The sequence below is a fragment of the Myiozetetes cayanensis genome, unplaced genomic scaffold, assembly GCF_022539395.1.
Source record: "Myiozetetes cayanensis isolate MyiCay16 unplaced genomic scaffold, myiCay2020 scf2-11, whole genome shotgun sequence".
In the NCBI taxonomy this organism is placed as follows: domain Eukaryota; kingdom Metazoa; phylum Chordata; class Aves; order Passeriformes; family Tyrannidae; genus Myiozetetes; species Myiozetetes cayanensis.
Genome location: NW_026087411.1, coordinates 60,740,466 through 60,758,418, shown reverse-complemented (window position 1 = coordinate 60,758,418; position 17,953 = coordinate 60,740,466). Strand labels below are relative to the sequence as shown.

Sequence of the window (17,953 nt, the reverse complement as noted above, 5' to 3'; positions counted from 1 at the left end):
ATCCAAAGTCAGCAACTACTAAAAGAATTGGTTTAAAAATATTAACTTTTAATATTAAAAAAAAAAACCTGACTGTCAATTTCTCACTGTCAGTTTTCAGCTGCCTGTCAGGAAAAAAAAAAAAAAAAAAAAAGGAAAAATAAAATTAAAAATAAAAAGAGGGGAAAAAAGTCTTTAAATCTTTATATTCTATGTCATTACACCCCTCTGTTTAGCCTGTGTCTACCAGGGCAACTGTATTCCCTTTCATTACCAAGCTTCATTTCAACTGATTCAGAAATACAAATCATACACTAAGGGTTTTGGTATCACCTGGAAATACTCTCTCCTTAATTCACACTTGCATATGTACATACATTATAGCTTTAAGTACACAGAGCAAGTAGATGAAGGGTTTTCTTGGGGGTGGCAGTTGTGAATGTTTATCATACTATCTTGAAGAAAAGGTAGCAAGAAAGGAAAGTCAACCCCACAGATATTTACAAATACAAGAAACTTAATATAAATAGACCATTTGCACTAAACAAGACCACAGCACACAAAATATTCACATGCTGAAGAGCTGACAAGCCTGTGGAATCAGTGTGCAATTCCTAAGTATTTTCACAGGTTGAGTCAGGACAGATTTCTAGTAAAAACTAACTGCAAAAAAGAATATTTGTTTGGCTTTTCTGAATTCAACAAAGCAAAAACTGAAAAGACCATTTCATTACATTTCTGTTGTGCAAGAGTGCAAAGCCTCTTTAAGTAGAAATTTTCTAGCCTGAAAAGTCAACATGGAATGCACCAAACAACACTGTCATGTTAATAAAGACATGTACAGCTAAGGAGTTAAGCAAAGGAACACAGAAATTTCCTGAACAATCTAGTGATATTTATACTCATTAACCATTTTTAAGTAAGGAATCTCATATACCTTGCCTCCCTTCACTTATGGCACGAAACTTCAACAGCAACATAAAACTCTTCCAACAAAGCACAAGGTGAGACAAGGAGATTAAAAAAAGTGGGAGAAGGGGGCAAGGAGCATGAGAACAGTGGGAAAATGATAATCCACTTCTTTCTTCAGCAATGGGGGAAAGGATTATGGGAGCATTGGACAGTTCTGAGTTTCTTCGGAATTTTTTTCATTTACTTAACGTTATTTTTAAGTCAACACCATTATCTTGTCTTTACAACTTATGACAAATTGCAGTGAAAAGTTAACACAACAATGTTTGGTATGTATTGTCTACTTAAAATATATACAATACTCAGATTTAAGGATACTAATTTGAGAGGGGTTTTTTTCAGGTATCTTCTACAACTGTAAAAATGCATTTCTTCAAAGGAATCAGAAGTGGAACAAAATATAAAACTGCCTTTGGTATTTTGGGTTAGTAGATTTTAAGAAATTGTCCCTTTAAAGCATTTTAAGTACAGTAATGGCAGTCAGCACAGAGAACTTATCTCTGCTGTATGTGGCTGTATGAACTCAGCCACATTTCTTCAGCACTCTCATGTCTGATAAATGCTTTCACATTTACAAAGAACAGGCAAACAGGATAACACTAGGAGAACTAAGACAACTGATACCATTTTGATCTTACTTCAGCCTAATATCACATAGAGATGATCCCAATATAATAACGTGTCAAAATATCAAATGCGAGCATTTTTCTAATGGACAACTCTCTACCAGGTTTTATAATTTTAATTTTTCACTGTAGCAAAGAAGACAAAAGCAGCCTAAAATTTCAGAGCTTCAATATATTTTTTTTCTTTTTTACTTAAAACCATAAATCACTTTAAAAGAACAGATAGCATAACCACACCATAGGACTCACAAATAAACAAAACCTCTATTGGGAAACAGTAATACAAAAAAGAGTTCAAGAAGTCAGCTATCCAGTCAAAAATTTAACTCTGAGTAGTTTTGAATTCATTTGAATTACCGTCACAATTGTTCTTCATAGTATTTTTCTTTTCTGGTTAATATTCATCAGCCATTTTTACTGTTACAGAACAAGTGTTTACATACAAAAGAAAGCACACAACTCCACCTCAGAATAAATTGAGTAACCCGTGTGTAATAATTAGAATGAACATAGCATAATTTAATTGCAACAGATCTTGGGTTTAAAGTATTCAATAGTGTCTCATAAGTCAGTAGAATTAATTTTGACTTGGTCATTGAGAAATGGCTTCTTTTGCTACTCAATAAATATAATCACATGTTTTTACTAAGTGGTAGCAGAAGTAAATGACATTCTGACAAACTGAAGGGTCCAATTTTTCATACATTGGCTAACAAAAATAAGATCAAATTACCCTTAGTACTGGCCAAAGAATTTAATTTTTTCACAGTACCAATCCTGAAGAATTAAGTCCCTCAAATCTTTTACTGAGGCATATACTTTGTAAACTATTGTAAATATGAGCTAATTCCATAAACATGTGACCTTCTTAAAGAGAACAAATGCCTGACAAGCCCATGCACAGCCCCTTCTAGTTTAAAACAAGTTTTTACCTTTTAAAATTTAGTTCATGTTTATGGAAAATACTGTTGTGGTTTTGGGTTTTTTTTAGTTTGATTTGGTTTTGTCCCCTCTGGACTATTAGACCAGCGAATCTGTTTTAGGCCTCATCCACACAGGTTTTTTGTTTTTTTGCACACCTACCATTGAGTAATTTCAAGGGCGGGGGAAATCAAAAACACAAATCTATAAGCAAATATAGCTATGCCAGCAAAAAACCCTAATGCAGTCCCAGATTTTAAAACTACAGGAAAATAAGTTTATAATTGCATCCTATTCTGCTTGAGAAAGTGACTCCAAGTTATCAGTACAAGATTGCCCCACTGCCATAATATTTGCTGTGACTTTTGGGAGGATCTCCTTCCATTTATTGCTCCCTGTTTTATAAGGAGACTCAGATGTTTTTAACCAGAGACTATTGTATCACTTCAAGAGCACTGAGGTCCTGCTGCTGAGAACACAGCTGCGCTGGGCAGGGCACATCTCCAGGATGCAGGACTACCGCCTCCCTAAGATCGTGCTCTATGGGGAACTTGCCACTGGCTACCGCAAGAGAGGAGCCCCGAAGAGGAGATACAAGGACTGCCTGAAACAATCCCTCAGCCTTGGCCATATTGATCACCACCATTGGTCTACCCTGGCCTCCAATCGGGAGGCATGGAGACACAGCATCTATAACGCTGCTGCTGCTTTTGAGAACACACGCAGGATCACTCTCGAGGAGAAAAGACAACGCAGAAAGAATCGCGTCTCATCGATATCACCTGGGGAGTCTTTCTGCTGTGCCTTCTGCAAGCGGACTTGTCTGTCTCACATTGGCCTTTTTAGCCATCAGCGCGCTTGTAGCAAGCGTGGGTAGAGCCCTTCTCGAATCTTCATTCGCAAAGCCTAGCCATGATGATGATTGTATTACTTATATATAATTTATTACTCTACAGTGGGTCTTCCTGCTATATGCTTATGCTATGTTCTTACCCTTTTACAGATGTTTTACAGATGCTGCAACAAATTCCTCATTGTCCACCCAGTGCTTTAAGGATACATTTCCTCTGTTGAGGCTTAATTCTACAGCCTCAATTCTACTACAACTTTATCTGTCAACAGTACAAATTATCTTGGTTAACAACTTCACAGAACTTTTCATGTGCAGTCTTCCACAAAAAAACAAACTGCAGCACTCTTACATTACTTCACTGTTTCACTACTAAGAAATATATTAGATCCTATTGGTTATTTTAGACTGTTTAAAACAAAACAGTGTAAAGGCTGTTAAGCTAAAGATTTGGCCATGACAAATCACAAAATAGATTTGGTTAGATCAACAAAACTCTAACTTCCACAGTAATTAAATTTTACTAACAAAAAGCAAACCTAAAAACTTGTTTCACGTTCACTGAACAGTACTTAGCTTTTACCTTTCAAAGGACAAATGCAGATTATTTACAGAGAAATGTGTCAGATATTAAGTCAACTAAAAGAAGACCCTTAAAAGAAGGCAAGTAGCTTTTTGCTTGTTCATTTAAACAGAGCATTGAGTTGACACAGATACTAATAATTTTTGTTCAGAAAAACACTTCAGTATGCTTCTATTAGCTTCTAATATTTACAAAATTACTAGAAAATGCAAACACAGCTTTCAACTGTATAGCTTCCTGGTAAGAGCAGACTGCGACTCCAAACTACACATTAGCAATGCACTATAGGTGACTTCAGACTGGGTCATCTGCATAGTTCTAAACTACTAGTTTAAAGCCACCTGTAGTCAAGGCTTACCAGGAAACAGCACGAGATAATGGCCTTTCTGACCTACAAAATTAAGGGCAGCAGGACTTTATCCTCAACCAGCTGATACAAAATTCTTACCGATGCCATTTACCGCTCCTCAACTGGCCACCCTGGCCTCTTGAAACCATGGCCATTTTACCTCTTCTACCCATAACCGCATGTCTTATGACCTATTTAAACACACCACAGGATGGGGAAGGACAGATCATGCATGGAAAGATGTGATTCTGAAGAATTCAGCTTTAAACCAATTCCTCCTGTGCCCCAAACAGTGTGTCATAACAATCTCATAATCCTTATTTATACACTTATGTAATAAATGCTTTAGCTATCTATTAAAACAAAAGAACACAGTTAAGCCCAGTTTACTCAAAGATGCCTGTCAGAAACACTAGTACCTGGTGTACAGTCAGCCGGAATGCAGCCTCAACCACCTTCGCCCAGTCTAATCCCCCAGCTCCAGGGGGAACACTGGGCCTCTCTTCACATCCCAATCCATGCCCTCATGCCTGCTCTTTGTACTTCCTTGGGTGAACAAAGTGCTGGCATGGTGAGAAGAGCATAAAGCCAATGTGATCAAAACAGTGCCAGGTTCACCTTACATGAGCTGCACTGCAATGACACCTGTCAAACCAAGCCTTCCCACCATAAGCCCTCATCCTCCCATACATCAAACTTAGATGGCTCCACATCAGCTAAAAGGAAACTAATCCCAAGCCCCCATCTTTCCTTCAAGAAGATTCACACAAAGCTATATCAACTCACCCACAGGCCACACGGTGGCCAGACCCAGCACAGGCAAAGACCAGAGAGCTATTCAAGTGATAGAAATGCCCCCTTCTGTGGCAGCATAATTTAAATTAGCTTAATAGCATTGGCAGATTGCAACTGAAGCTGCAAATCTGAGTGCACACTTCTGAGAGTAGCACTACAAAGGCTTCTTTTCATGACAATGCTAAGCTATGACAGATGGGATTCCATCAGCACATGAAAACACAAGGTGTGTCCTGACTGACTCAGCTATCAGGACCAAAATAAATGTTTTGGAAGTTTCCTATTACATATTCAACAGGATGGGTGTTGCAAAAGGAAGAGTAGAGATTACACCAAAATAGATGCTAATGTAAAGCAAAGCTGACGGTCACATATCCAACTCCTGGGAGGTAAGATGACCTACAGGTCTACCAACTAAAGCAGACATACAAAGATACCATAGACTTCAGAGCAAGAAGCAACTCTACAGCAGTGCTGCAGATTTCTCTGCATGTTAATCCAGATACTGTCAATCTTTACAAGTAAGAGGATAAACTGTTTTTAACTCTCTTGTATTAACAAGAGCATTTCAAAAATAGGCAAACCACAGTGGTGAGTGTTAACCAGGTACCTCTCCCAAACATCCAACATGAGGTCACAGGTCCTTCAAGAGCCTTGCTTAAAAGTTCTCAGCCCTGCAAAAGGGCTGTTTAAAGACTCTCTCCCTTCCAAGGGTCCTGCAGTCCACTGACAGCCACCCCACAGTCCATCATTTAACTGCAATATCTCAACTCCCCAGTAATGAAATGGGTAGTTACATAAGTGTCAGCTCACAACCAGAAGTGAGACAAATGGTTAAAAAAGTCAAGCAAATGACAGGAATGATCACACTATAGATAGAGAACAGAACAGAAATCATTATTAAGTGCTATATAAATCCATCAGGCAGCTGTCTCTTGGATACTCCGAGCAACATAGAATGTAGAACTGGAGCAGAAAGTTAAGGCTGGTAAAGGATAAAAAGAGATATGGAATGGTACCTTCTTAGCAAGTGGCTACAACTGGACTTTTCTGACTAGAATAGTTGAGACAGGGTGGAAAAAATCCTCTGTGTGGCATGAAGAAGGTAAAATGGAAGAAATGATTAATCATCTTTTAATACAAGAGCTAGGATATATGAAATACAACTAGCAATTTCAAAAAACAAAGCTTTTTTTCACACAACCTATAGACTTCTTGCCACAAAGTGAGACAAATGCTAAAAGCAATCCAGGTTGAATACATCATTAGGCACAATCATGATTACGAGAATCCACTCACAGTATAAAACACCAACACATTGTCTCTGTGGACAGACAGTACTCGGAAGAAGTCACTTGCCTTGCCAAAAGCCCCTTTCCCTGAGCACCCACCATCAGCAACTGGATACCAGGTTGAGCGGACCTTTCACTGATCATGTGCAGATTTCTTTCCTCACTCCCATTATGATTATTTTATTTTTTATTTTTAATTATTGTAAGTAGATCTTAAATAAGGGCACGACATCTGTCCGGTTTAAGGTGCACTGTGCACACCACTACCAAAGTTCTTAAGCAGTACTGTGATTTCTCAGAGAAAAGGGACTAAACAAGACCTCTGGGGTCACCGTGTTCTGGGTGCTTTCAATTCCATCTGAATCAGTTAAGTTCCACTTTGAAAATTTAAACTTATTTTTAAGTGTGATATTGCATCTGAAAATACAGACAGACAAGTGATCTGTGAACCAACAGTGCCATGGAAGTAGCTGAATATATAAAGGAAAGGAAAGGAAAATATTTGGGAAAGAGGGGGTGAAAGCAAGAAAGTAATTTCATTTTTAATTTCACTCATTTTCCATATAATTTGTCAATACATTTTAACAGCTTTTTTTGGGGAAAAAAAAAAGCTACTGAGAAGCCTCTTATACATACACACCTACTTACACCAGTGCCTCCTGTATATCACATGCAAATTGTAGCACATTCAAGGAAAAAATGTGACTGAAGAAACTTTTGCTGTTCTGGCAGTAAAGGGCTAATTTGATTTTGATTACTTTAAAGTATTTTTAAACATTTTCAAAAAGCCCTCAGTTTCTCCTACTATATGATTACAAATAATACACATGCTTGCCAAGATTTTCGTATATTTCTCTAAGTATATTTAATGACAAATTTTTATAAAACAATATCTTCTACTTTATCATATCAAATTTCTGAATTATTATCTGTCTTTGGGAGAGAATTTATTTTATTAGGGGAATGGAAAAATATTAACTTAGAAATATTTACCCTTGCTTGTTCACTTGTGACAATAACTACTTTCTATGAGAAAGTCTGAGAAATACCTACCATAATAAATGACTTGAACTTGTAAAACATACGGTCCTTTTTATGCTTAACTATCTCTATGATCTGAAATATGATGGTTAAGTAACCTCAGGTAAACTGATGCATTTCTACAGTTTTTATCCTCATAACTTTTATTTAGTATTAAAAAAAACCCACACACTTGCACAGACACCATCAGAGGCAGTGCAATGCATATTTCTATCAGCTAGTTGACAAGCAGCATTCTTCAACAAATTGTTTAAAATATTTCCTTGGTGTTTTTTTTTCCAAATTTGAAAACATGCAAATTGCTAAAAATAATATTCAAGAAATATAAGTTTAAAGTGATTGAGTTGTGAAAACAAGCTGAACTTGTTCTTTATCAAACTGTAGGAGTTGCAGATGAAAGGAGGTGCTATATAAGGAATAGCTAGACTTCAACAGAGAACACGCTGCCAAAACATTTTGGCCTAGATTCTGACAGGCACGCACCCAAGTTGAAGGGTCATGGAAAGCAGCGGTGTAAAGAAACAATCTACAGAGACCAGAAAACATTACACTGAGGATTATGGCTGTGTTGGGTCGGGGCTGGGTGGGGGGGGAGGGGGAGGAGGTGGAGGTAGGTGGAGGGAAGGGGGACAGCAAATAGAAGCTGCTTGGGGTTTTGTTTGTTTGGGTTTTTTCATTCTAAATCTGTGGAGAAAGACAAAAGATACAATATTTCAATTATGTGCTAAGGGCCGGAGAAGATTTAAAAGCACAAATTACAAGATGTATCTTATTCCTTTTCTTAACTTGCTGCTGCTCCTTCTCATTTGGTTTCACGGAATATTTTAGGAGGAAAAACGGACAACAAACTATCCCACACAGCTCCTGAAAAAGGCCAAGAAATTCATACTCTGTAATTTGATTAGACCCTTAATAAACATGTCAAAATTTTTATGAAGAATTCTGTATCTGGCAATCGTTCATGCTCAGGAGTAGTACAGAGTATCATAAAGAGGAAATAAAAATCAAATTACAATGACAGAGATTTGTGAAAGGTCCAGACTGAATTAATAGCTTCATAAATGACAAAGAAAAATTAACAGTTTAAAATTCTTACAATTCAGACAAGAAGAATATTAATAAAAAGGAAGCTGACAACTAGTTAGATGTAGTTTAACCTGGAAAAGTACAAGCTGTTATATTACAGTGAGGAGTGTGAGAGATGGTCAAAAAAAGATGATTGAAAAACAGTACGCATGTTAAACAGCAGAGATGACTAGGAAGAAAACAGATGCTCCAGTGTGCACTAAACACAGAAACATCTCATTGTAGGCTACAGAATGGCTCTTACTGGAACAAACATATGAATCCAAACCTTTGTGTTCTGCATCCACTAACACCAGGATAAAGATGTCTCATCAACAGGATCACAAACACACACACACTTGAGAGACTGGCTTAGAATAAGGAACAAAGTTTGTGTCAGTTATCGAATTCAGTAGGGCATAGCTCTACTTGTAGATATCAAATATATCCCATAAAAGCCCAAGAACCATGCCTTAAGCTGAGTACACTGAAAGAACCAGCTACTAACAAGTCTTATTTCGCTAAAGCTTAAAAAAAGTCTGTATCTCCAATTAATAAACCTCCAACTGGTACAATACACCACTATTTTTGATACTTGGCAATAGAAACAAAAGTCTCTATCTGCTGACATGCTATACACACACCAAAAAAAAATCTCATGTTTCCTAGATACAATTGTTCAACTCTTTGACAAGCTTCACCTGCTCTGGTCAGAAGGATATTCAACATTTTTCTCCACTTACCTAACACATACCTCACAGTACCAACCTGACTGCTTGCACTTCCAAATCTAAAATGGGCTGCATGCCACATTGTCAGCATAAAATACCATGGACCATATAAGTTATCAGAACTTCCTACTGTTCTTACACCAGTGAACAAGCTCATAAAAAAATCTTTACGTAAGTGTTACCTTTGGTGTTAACATTAGTCTGACGAGTTAGAGTAAAGCAAAAGTCTGATTCCACTATGGTTTTGAATGTAAAGATATTATGCTTGGGAATACTTTGGTTTAGCTGTTCCTATAACATACCAGCTGCATATATGGTACATTTCTTTTCCTGTGGTAAAGGACTTGTAGGTGCTTACATAATTTTACAATTCTGATACTCAGACATTAAATTATACACACCGAAGTCAGACACACAAGGAGGCATGTAATCTGTGCAGACCAGCACTGCTTCAGCACATTTCTTAATCAACGACACATTTCACATATCTCAATTAAAAAATAATTTATAGGAGGACCAAGAGGAAAAGAAAAAGAGCCCCCTAACTACACATCAATCCTTATGAAAACCGTGCTTCGAAGTCTCATGAGTGCAGATACTTTTATTAATGGCAGTTTTCAAATCAGTATCCTATGATAAAAGCTTCAAATGCCTGTCGAATTAATGCACCCGGTGCAATTGCAAGTACAATTTAAAAGGGGTGGATGAAGGGGAGAGAGCGGGAAACCAGAAAAAAGAAAAATAAAAGCCTGAAGTCTATTTGAGCTAGTCAGCTGGTCATTCGCGTGATACTTCACACCGCAAAAAATAAGAACCCGTTCACGATAAAGCTTCACCCCAAGCAAACGAAGGGTGCTTCATAAAGGAGGAGGTGGGGGTGAGGGTCCCGCACACGAGCCCCCACTGCCCCGCATCGCCCCGGCACAGCACAGGAGATGCTGCCCCCCTTCTCCGCCCGGAGCGACCGCTTCAGCCCCGGGCTCTCTGCCCCGAGGCTCTCCTGGGGCCAACAACTCACTGCCGCACCGGCCGCAGCTCCCACCGCCCGGCCCCAAGGGCTTTAATTCCTCAAAACCCCGTGGCGTGGGGCGGGCGGGGAAAGGGGCAAGAAATTCTAGGCTTTCAAACAAAACAGACGCCGGCCCTACATAGTGCTTTCCCTCCCGTTTCTCACCCACCAATCTTTTTTTTTCGTGTGGGAAGTGGGGGGATCCCGGTGGCCAGCGGCAGCCCTTGTCTCCCCCCCACGCCTCGGGGCGAGGGGAGCGGCCGGGGCGCCCCGCAGGCTGCGCTCCCTGCGCTGAGCAGGGAGACACCGGGAAAAGTTTGAGCGAGGAAAAGGGAGAGAGCAGCTCCGGCCCCGCCGCCAGCACCGCCGGCACCTGGGAGGCTGGCCGGGGGGGAGAAGGAGGAGGAGGGAAGGAAGGGGAGTTTGTGAGGTGCCCGAAGCCCGCGCCCTGCCCGCCCCTGCAAGCGCCGCGCCAGCAGCACACACGCCGGTCGCCCACCCCGCCGCACCGCGCCCCGCAGAGCGGAGGGGATGGAGGTGCGGGGCGGCCCCTCTGCAGCCCCACCGCCGCTCCTCGGGGCGCGGAACCCTGAGCAGTGCCACCCGCGACCCCCCGCAACACCTCTCTGCTTCCCGCTCCTCCCTTTGCCGGCGCGCACCCCGGGCACGGCGCGACCCCGCCGCGCCGCCCGCCCTTACCTGGGCGCCGAGCAACAACTCACCTGCGGAGAACTGGGCCCGGGCCGCCCCGAGCAGGGCGGGCGAGCGACCGGCCAGCAGGGCAAGCGCCGCCAGCAGCGGCAGCGAGGCGGCGGCGCCGGCCCCCCTGCCCATGCCGACTTGCGGAGAAGTTTCTGAAAGAGGCCGGGGCTGCCCCGGCCCGCGGCGGCGGGCGGAGCGCGCCTCGCCCGCCCCTCTCGCCGCGGCGCCTCTCCAGGAGACCCCCGCGCCGAGGGGCGCCCGCTGGCCCCGGGGCCGCCCGCTGGGGCAGCCGTCTGCGGCGCGACGAGCGCGGCGGCAGAGGCACCGACTCCCCTCGTACTCCGGAGTTACTTTGCTGCTGGGAGAGCGGGGCGGGAGGGAGGAGCCGAGAGCGCACGTCCAACCCCCGCTCCCCGGCACTTGGCACGGGGAATGTGGGACTCCGGCCCGCAGCCCGGCGCGGGCGCAGCGGCGCCCGGCAGCGCCTCCTGCTGCAGGCGCGGAGGCAGCACCGGCTCGCATGGGATCGGCGCCGCCCGGATCGGCTCAGTGCTGCCCGGCCTCGCTCGGCTCGGCTCTGCTTTCCTTGGCTCGACTCGGAATGGCTCTGCTTTCACTGGCACGGCTCGGCTCGACACGGCTCTGCTTTATCTGGCACGGTTCGGCCCGGCTCTTCTCCGCTCACTCTGGCACCGCACAGCCTGGCTCGGCTCGGCTCGGCTCAGGAGCCTCTACCGGTGGCTATGCCAGCCCTCGCTCTCATCCCCCGCCTGGGGAGGACTTGCCGCTTCTGGAGGAGGAGGAGGCGGAGAGGGGCAGAAGGGAGAGGGCGCCGGCTGAGCTGGTGGGGCGGGAGGTCGGGGCAGGGAGCGCGGCCGGGGGCGGAGGGTCCTGGGTGTTGGTTGCGGGGGAAAGTCCCACCGCCCCGGGCGGGATAATGCTGGCTGATCCCGCTTTTGGAAGCGCGGTATCCATCGGGTGGCAAGCGTGGTGTTATCAGCGCACATCAGGCAGTCTGGCTGTATCCTCGAGTCAGGGTTCATGTTTTTGCTTTCTTTGGCAACACTTGTCTGCTTTCTAATGCCAGTAAAGGCTCATTGATTGGAATTGGAATGGTAATAAAGAGTATTGCCATTAATGCTGTCATTTCCACGTGTAATCGATATTCGACCTTTCAGACATGCCTGTGTGCAGCTGTGAGACTGACACCCGTGGGTTGAGAAGCAGAATACTCTCTCCCAGGTATGCCCTATAATAGCAGCCTCATTTTCTCTGTCTCTGAAGAGACCCCAAAAAGCATTTGGAATAACAGATAAAACCACCACTGATGGAATTTCTGTTTAAATAAGCATATTTTCCTCCATTTTTTTTAACCTCTTTTTTATTAGATTTTCTTTTTTCATGACAACTTGTAATTAGAGACGTTGTATAATGATTACAAATGAACCTGAAACCACTGGAAGCTCACAGGTTTTGTTGCAAACTTGAAATTCAATCCAGGCTCATCAAAGGTTTGCTGTGATTCAAAATCATTTCCAGCCAATGTGTGGCAACTGACAGGTTTACCTTTAAACCCCACAAGGTTTTCACAGCAGAAAAAAATGTAAAAAACAGGTGAAACATAACAGTTTGCTTTGTTATACGAACTACCGGGTGTACTGCACACACCCCCAGAAAAAAAAGCCTAACACTAAAAAAAGCTATACACCTGGAGCCCCCTGTCCTTCACTGGGTGGAGTGGCTGAAAACCAACTTGCATGATATGCTCCAGTGAACACTGGCTCTTTGTTTGAACTTTGAGAAGAATGGGAGCTGTGTGAGACAATCTCATTACACCCAGAGTTTCAGGAAGGATGGGCCACATACTAGGTCTAAGTAAACATGGGAAATTGTTCTGAGCAAGGGTAAGGAAAGCAGTGTGCCAGCCCAGTTTCTGATGCACAAGGCTACACCACCATTTCTGTTGTTGGATAAAAACTTATCATGAAAAAGAGTTCCAAGTCGTATAGATATAGTTGTGGAGGAGGATGTGGGTATCTGATGCCAGCCTTTATCCTGAGAGCTATAGAATTAACACCATAAAAGTGGCTTCAAGCCTGATAACTTGTGAATGGTTTGGGAAGCAGAAGAGAGGAAGGCTAATGCCTGCTTCCCCTCTACCTTCATGGCAGGCTTGCATTATCTCTGGTGTCCAGTACTGCAGATTGCTGCGTCCAGAGGTCCAGAGTGTGGGAGCGGTTGGTATGTAGTGGTGAATGTGCAGCTCCAAGTCAGTATTCCATTTCATTGCTGTAAGATGATGAATCCCACTGATGTACAGTCATCTGTGTTTTATCCAGGTAGTTTACGTATCTTCCAGTAGGAGTCTCGTGGGATTTCATCCTTTCCCATTACTCACATTGCTATTAAAAAGCAACAAAAAGGATTTTGATTGCTATTCTTTTTTTGACTGGAGAGTTCAAGCTTGAGAGGTATGGGTGAGATGTGCTTATGACCTCACTTTTCCCTCAGGTGTGCGTGCATCTGTTGAACTATTGTATGTGTAATTCACTCTTTGTGTCCTTCTACTGTACTTGGCATCCTGAAAAATACTTACACATCAGGTTTGAGGTCATTTTTATGTTACATAGCATGAATGTATTTATTTTTTGTTCCAGCTTTTACATTTTTAGAGCTTTAAATGTTTTACAGTTTTTGCATTTCCAGTTAAGAGCAAATATATCTATATTACCTCTTGCACATCTTTTATGAACTGTCTGAGCAACTTGTATGCTAAATGCAAGCCAAATATAGCAGCAGAAAGATGAAGACACCCCACAGTAACATCTTTCCGTTCAGCCCAAGGGGTATTTGGAACTTAAGGAAGGTACTGTTTAATGCAATAATTACAACCTCTAAATAAAGTCTCCAATAAATCTCTGTCAAATTCAAGAAAGTTTGGTTCTGAAAATCTACTAGATGCCTCTACTCTCTTTGCATTCCTTGATAAAACTTCCCCATTATAGTTTTGGGTGTTGCTAAGCCCATCATGACATATTTCTTAATACAGGCTATCACTTAATTATGTTCATAATGACTGACAGATGTCATCTCACAGTAAAATATATTAAATTAACAACATTGCTAGTGCTATATGATAGAATCCTCATCGAAGATGGTATTTCCCCATGGTATATGAATAGTATATAAAGTCTAGATATATCATAGTAAGTTATATATTCCTAATCGGGAAAGATAGTTCCCTCTTTGCTCTTTTCTTTTTCAGGAACCTTTAACCATTCTCCTAGAGTACAAGGGGATTTGGAGAGATTTAAATGAAATTTTTTCAAAAAATCAGGTAGTCAAGGATTCTCATTATCCTGCTGCTACCACCCAACTTTCCATCCCTCTACACTTTTGTTTCCTTTGTGAAAATCTGCTCTTTTATTTTGTGAGTCTTAGCAAGATACAAGGCCTTAAGGTTCTGGCTCTTGGAGGTTGAAGATCCTAGAGAAAATTGAGACTTGTATTGACTGAGGTTTTCTTGGTGTTATCCAATAATGCCCATGTCAGGGTTTTCATTGTATTTTGACTTCTGAAAAATATACCTCAATAAAATGTACTGCAAATTTCAATTAAATGTGCTATTTTGCTTCCTAGTTCTCACAGAGGCTTTTTTTTCTAATTCCACAGAGAACCAATAGCCAATGCTCTTGTCAAACTATGGACATGTGAACTGAAGAGACAAAGAAAATGCTGAATTTTACTGATGCCTTTGAACAGCTTTTTTGATGCAAATGTGGGACAGGCAGAGGTCTTAAAATAATGGGGATTCACTGATGTATATGGTATGTGCACAGGTGGACCTGGATAATAGCTTTCCCACATTCACCCAGCTGCTTGTGGTAGATGGTGAGAATAGCGCATACAACAAGTGAACTGTCCTGTGAGGGGCGTACCTCTGCAGCTTGTGCTCACATTCTTCAGTCCCCATGTCATCAGAGCTAGTGACAGGCTTGTGCGATTACAGAGAGTTGTGTGGCATTTTGTTCAGCCAAGGGGTGGACTCAATGATCTTGGAAGCCTTTTCCAGCTTAAATGATTCTAATATTCTATTCTATCATTCTGTGATTTCCCATCCTGAGCCTCCTGTTCTCACCCGACCATCATTCTCAGCAATGTTCACCTTTCAGGGTAGAACTTTCCATTCTTTACCCAGAGAAGGTATATTACTTTGGTCTTCTTGTCATTTCTGCAGTTTTGATAAAATAACATTTGATTTTTTAAAAAGAGCATATTACCTGTTATTGACCAAATCCCATCTTACTTTTTTTGAGCAGACAAAATAGTTCACAACTGAAATATAGCATGGGAATAGCCTTCAAGAAGGAGTGAGGCATGAGCTTGTTCTGACATAAATTGTTTCACTGTATTCCATCCCTTCAAAGTTACATTGTGCCATGCCAGGGTCCAGTCCAGAAACAAACTGGTTCCTGAGTTTGTCTTAACACCAAAGAAACTGTTTGGTAAAGTCTCTATTTGAGTATAGTCTTATTGTGTAAGGCACTATTCGGTTAAAGCGAGGTATATTGAGATCTGGTCTCTGGGAGACAGCTAATAGCTGAAACACAATGTATCTATTGGTGATTATGAATGCATTAAAATCCTCAGAACTGTTTAGTTTTAAACAAGTTATTGCAACACATTTTCTGTATGTACGTCTTCAAGTTTCCACATTACCTAGAAGCCTTTTACTGTTTGTCTTCTACCCCCATGCCATGCATCACACTTGCGTGCTCGTATTCCTCATTAGAAACATAGCAGGAAACATTATTTTGTGCCATTGGGGAAGATACCAACAAGACTTTAGAAGTTTCTGAGGACTTGCAAAAGTACATTGCAGTTCTGTACTAATTGCCCAGTTCTTTTTAGGTTGTTGTACCTGTACCTGCTGCTTGTAGTGGTTTGAAAGCATGTAGAGCTAAAGTCCACAACACTAAAGCTGAGCTTGAACTCAGTTGAAGGTGTTCACTCAGGTTTTGGAACAGCTCTGAAAAGGTACTCAATATGCCCTTCAAAGGTTCTTGAGAACTTGGGAAGAAAAATGCACAGATGTCCTTAGAGCATGTGTTGACACTGAAGTACAGCAGGCCAAGATATCCAGTAGTAGAGAATAGTTGGATGAGGTCTTGCAGGTGTTAATCTGATGCACTGAAAATGAGAAGCTGATAGAAAAATGAATGTAAAAAGATAATATGCAGGTGGGCCATCTAGAGATATCACTTTAGCAGCAGCTTTTCAGGCTAAATAGTTCCTTGTGATCAGCAGGATAAATCACACAGTCTTGCTTCCATTCACATATTAGGTAATATATTTGTAGCTTAATTGAGTAAAAATGCACATTTGAAATTCAGAGAGCAGAATGTTTGTAAAAAGCTAATTGATGAAAGAAACAAACTTAAAGTGAAATCAATGCGATGTAAAACAACATTGCACTTTTCATCCAGCTTTTACCCAGGCTTAGCATGTTCTGATTGGCACAAGCAACATGACAATATTTTGTACATAGAAAGAAATGCAGAGCTGGTTAATTTCCTACTGAGAACCTTTGAAGAACATGCAGTTTGTGAATTGACAAGTGATAGACCTCAAAACACTTAAATACGAATCTGGGTGGTGCTGGTGGCTTCAAACTGATAGAGAGCAGGTTTAGATTAGATATAGGAAGAAATGCTTTGCATGAGGGTGGTGAAGCACTGGAACCAGTTGCCCAGAGAAATTGTGGATGACTCCTCCTTGGAAATGTTCAAGAGCAGGTTGGATGGGGCCCTCAGCAACCTGGTCTAGTGGATGATGTCCCTGCCTGTGGCAAGGGGTTTAGAACTAGATGATCTTTAAGGTCCCTTCCAATCCAGGCCATTCTACCTATGTCATCCTATGACATCTCTTTTTCTGGGCTTTTTTTTTTTAGCATAGTTTAAGTGATTCAGAGGTCCCAGAGGAGACATCTCATAGAAAACAGACATCTGAAATGCATTTGTAAATGTCAAACCCTGTCCCTATTAGTGACAAAAAATTCAACAACTTCATTTGAATCGTGTGATTCATCTAGGGAGAGTAATGACATGCAAGTTGTCCATAGCCTCAAGACCTCTCAGAGTGCTGGTACCTCCAGTTGTGCTATATCCAGTGATCAGTTTATTAAGAGGCTTTGGAGATAAATTAATTATTTAAAATTACAATAAATTGAGAATTCAGTCTTCCCTCCCTTAATGGTTGTAATGTTCTTGTGATTACCGTTAGATCCTCAATACCAGATATTGTCAAACTCTTATCTGAAAGAAGACCTGTTTCAGAAAAGCTTAAAGTGAAATAAATATAGCTTATAAATCACAAATTGCTTTTAAGTAATTGTCCTTGTTTCAGCAAAGGACAAGGTTAATTTTTTTGCCATGAGGGAACCTGGAGCCATGGGGGCATGATCAAGACACTAATGTTATTTGATACCATCTGATCTCAGGGAAGGGGGCTCTCTGTCTCACTTCTGAGTGACACTCCTTCAGGTGGAGCAAGCACGGTGGACAGAGCAGGGGGGTAACCTTGTTCCTGACTGGAGGGAGCACTGTGGGTGGCATGGCTGCAGCCAGGCCAAGCTCCACACTCTTTCTTTTGTACACTTTTGTTATTAATATTGTTGCTGTTGTTGTTACTGTTAATTTTTTTAATCTCATTGCTGTTTCCAGTAATTTTTTTTATCTCAGCTCACGATCCTTGCCTTTTGTGCTTTCAGTTGGAGGGGGAGGGGAGTGGTCTCGTGTCTTTTCAGTGACAGTACTAAATTCCTAAATCATGACAGTAATGCAGAGCTCTGTAGTGTTGAGCAAGTCTGTTGGTAGTGACTTTGATTGGCTTATCCAGGCATAAATGTCCAATACAGATTACTGTAAAACATGTTACTGAAATGAAAGAAAGCTAGGCTTGGCTTGGAGGAGAGCAATTACTCTCCCTCTAATAATTGTTAGTGTTACAGTGTTATGTTCCAAACTCTTATGAGATCCA

The 17,953-nt window shown here is 41.7% G+C and overlaps 1 protein-coding gene across 14 annotated transcripts in view; it reads right to left on the bottom strand.

Moving 5' to 3' along the window:
* PTPRK (protein tyrosine phosphatase receptor type K) overlaps positions 1 to 11,194 on the bottom strand; it is a 393,483-nt gene extending 382,289 nt beyond the window's left edge. For 2 of the 14 annotated variants that reach the window (XM_050315963.1, XM_050315962.1), the window contains exon 1: positions 10,936 to 11,144. In XM_050315963.1, coding sequence (XP_050171920.1) covers positions 10,936 to 11,047 — 112 coding nt within the window. In that variant the 5' untranslated portion in view covers positions 11,048 to 11,144. Of the gene's footprint in view, positions 1 to 10,935 lie in introns of all 14 variants that reach the window. The other 12 variants (XM_050315967.1, XM_050315974.1, XM_050315975.1 and 9 more) reach the window with 11 other exon arrangements.
* Positions 11,195 to 17,953: the final 6,759 nt, after the last annotated feature.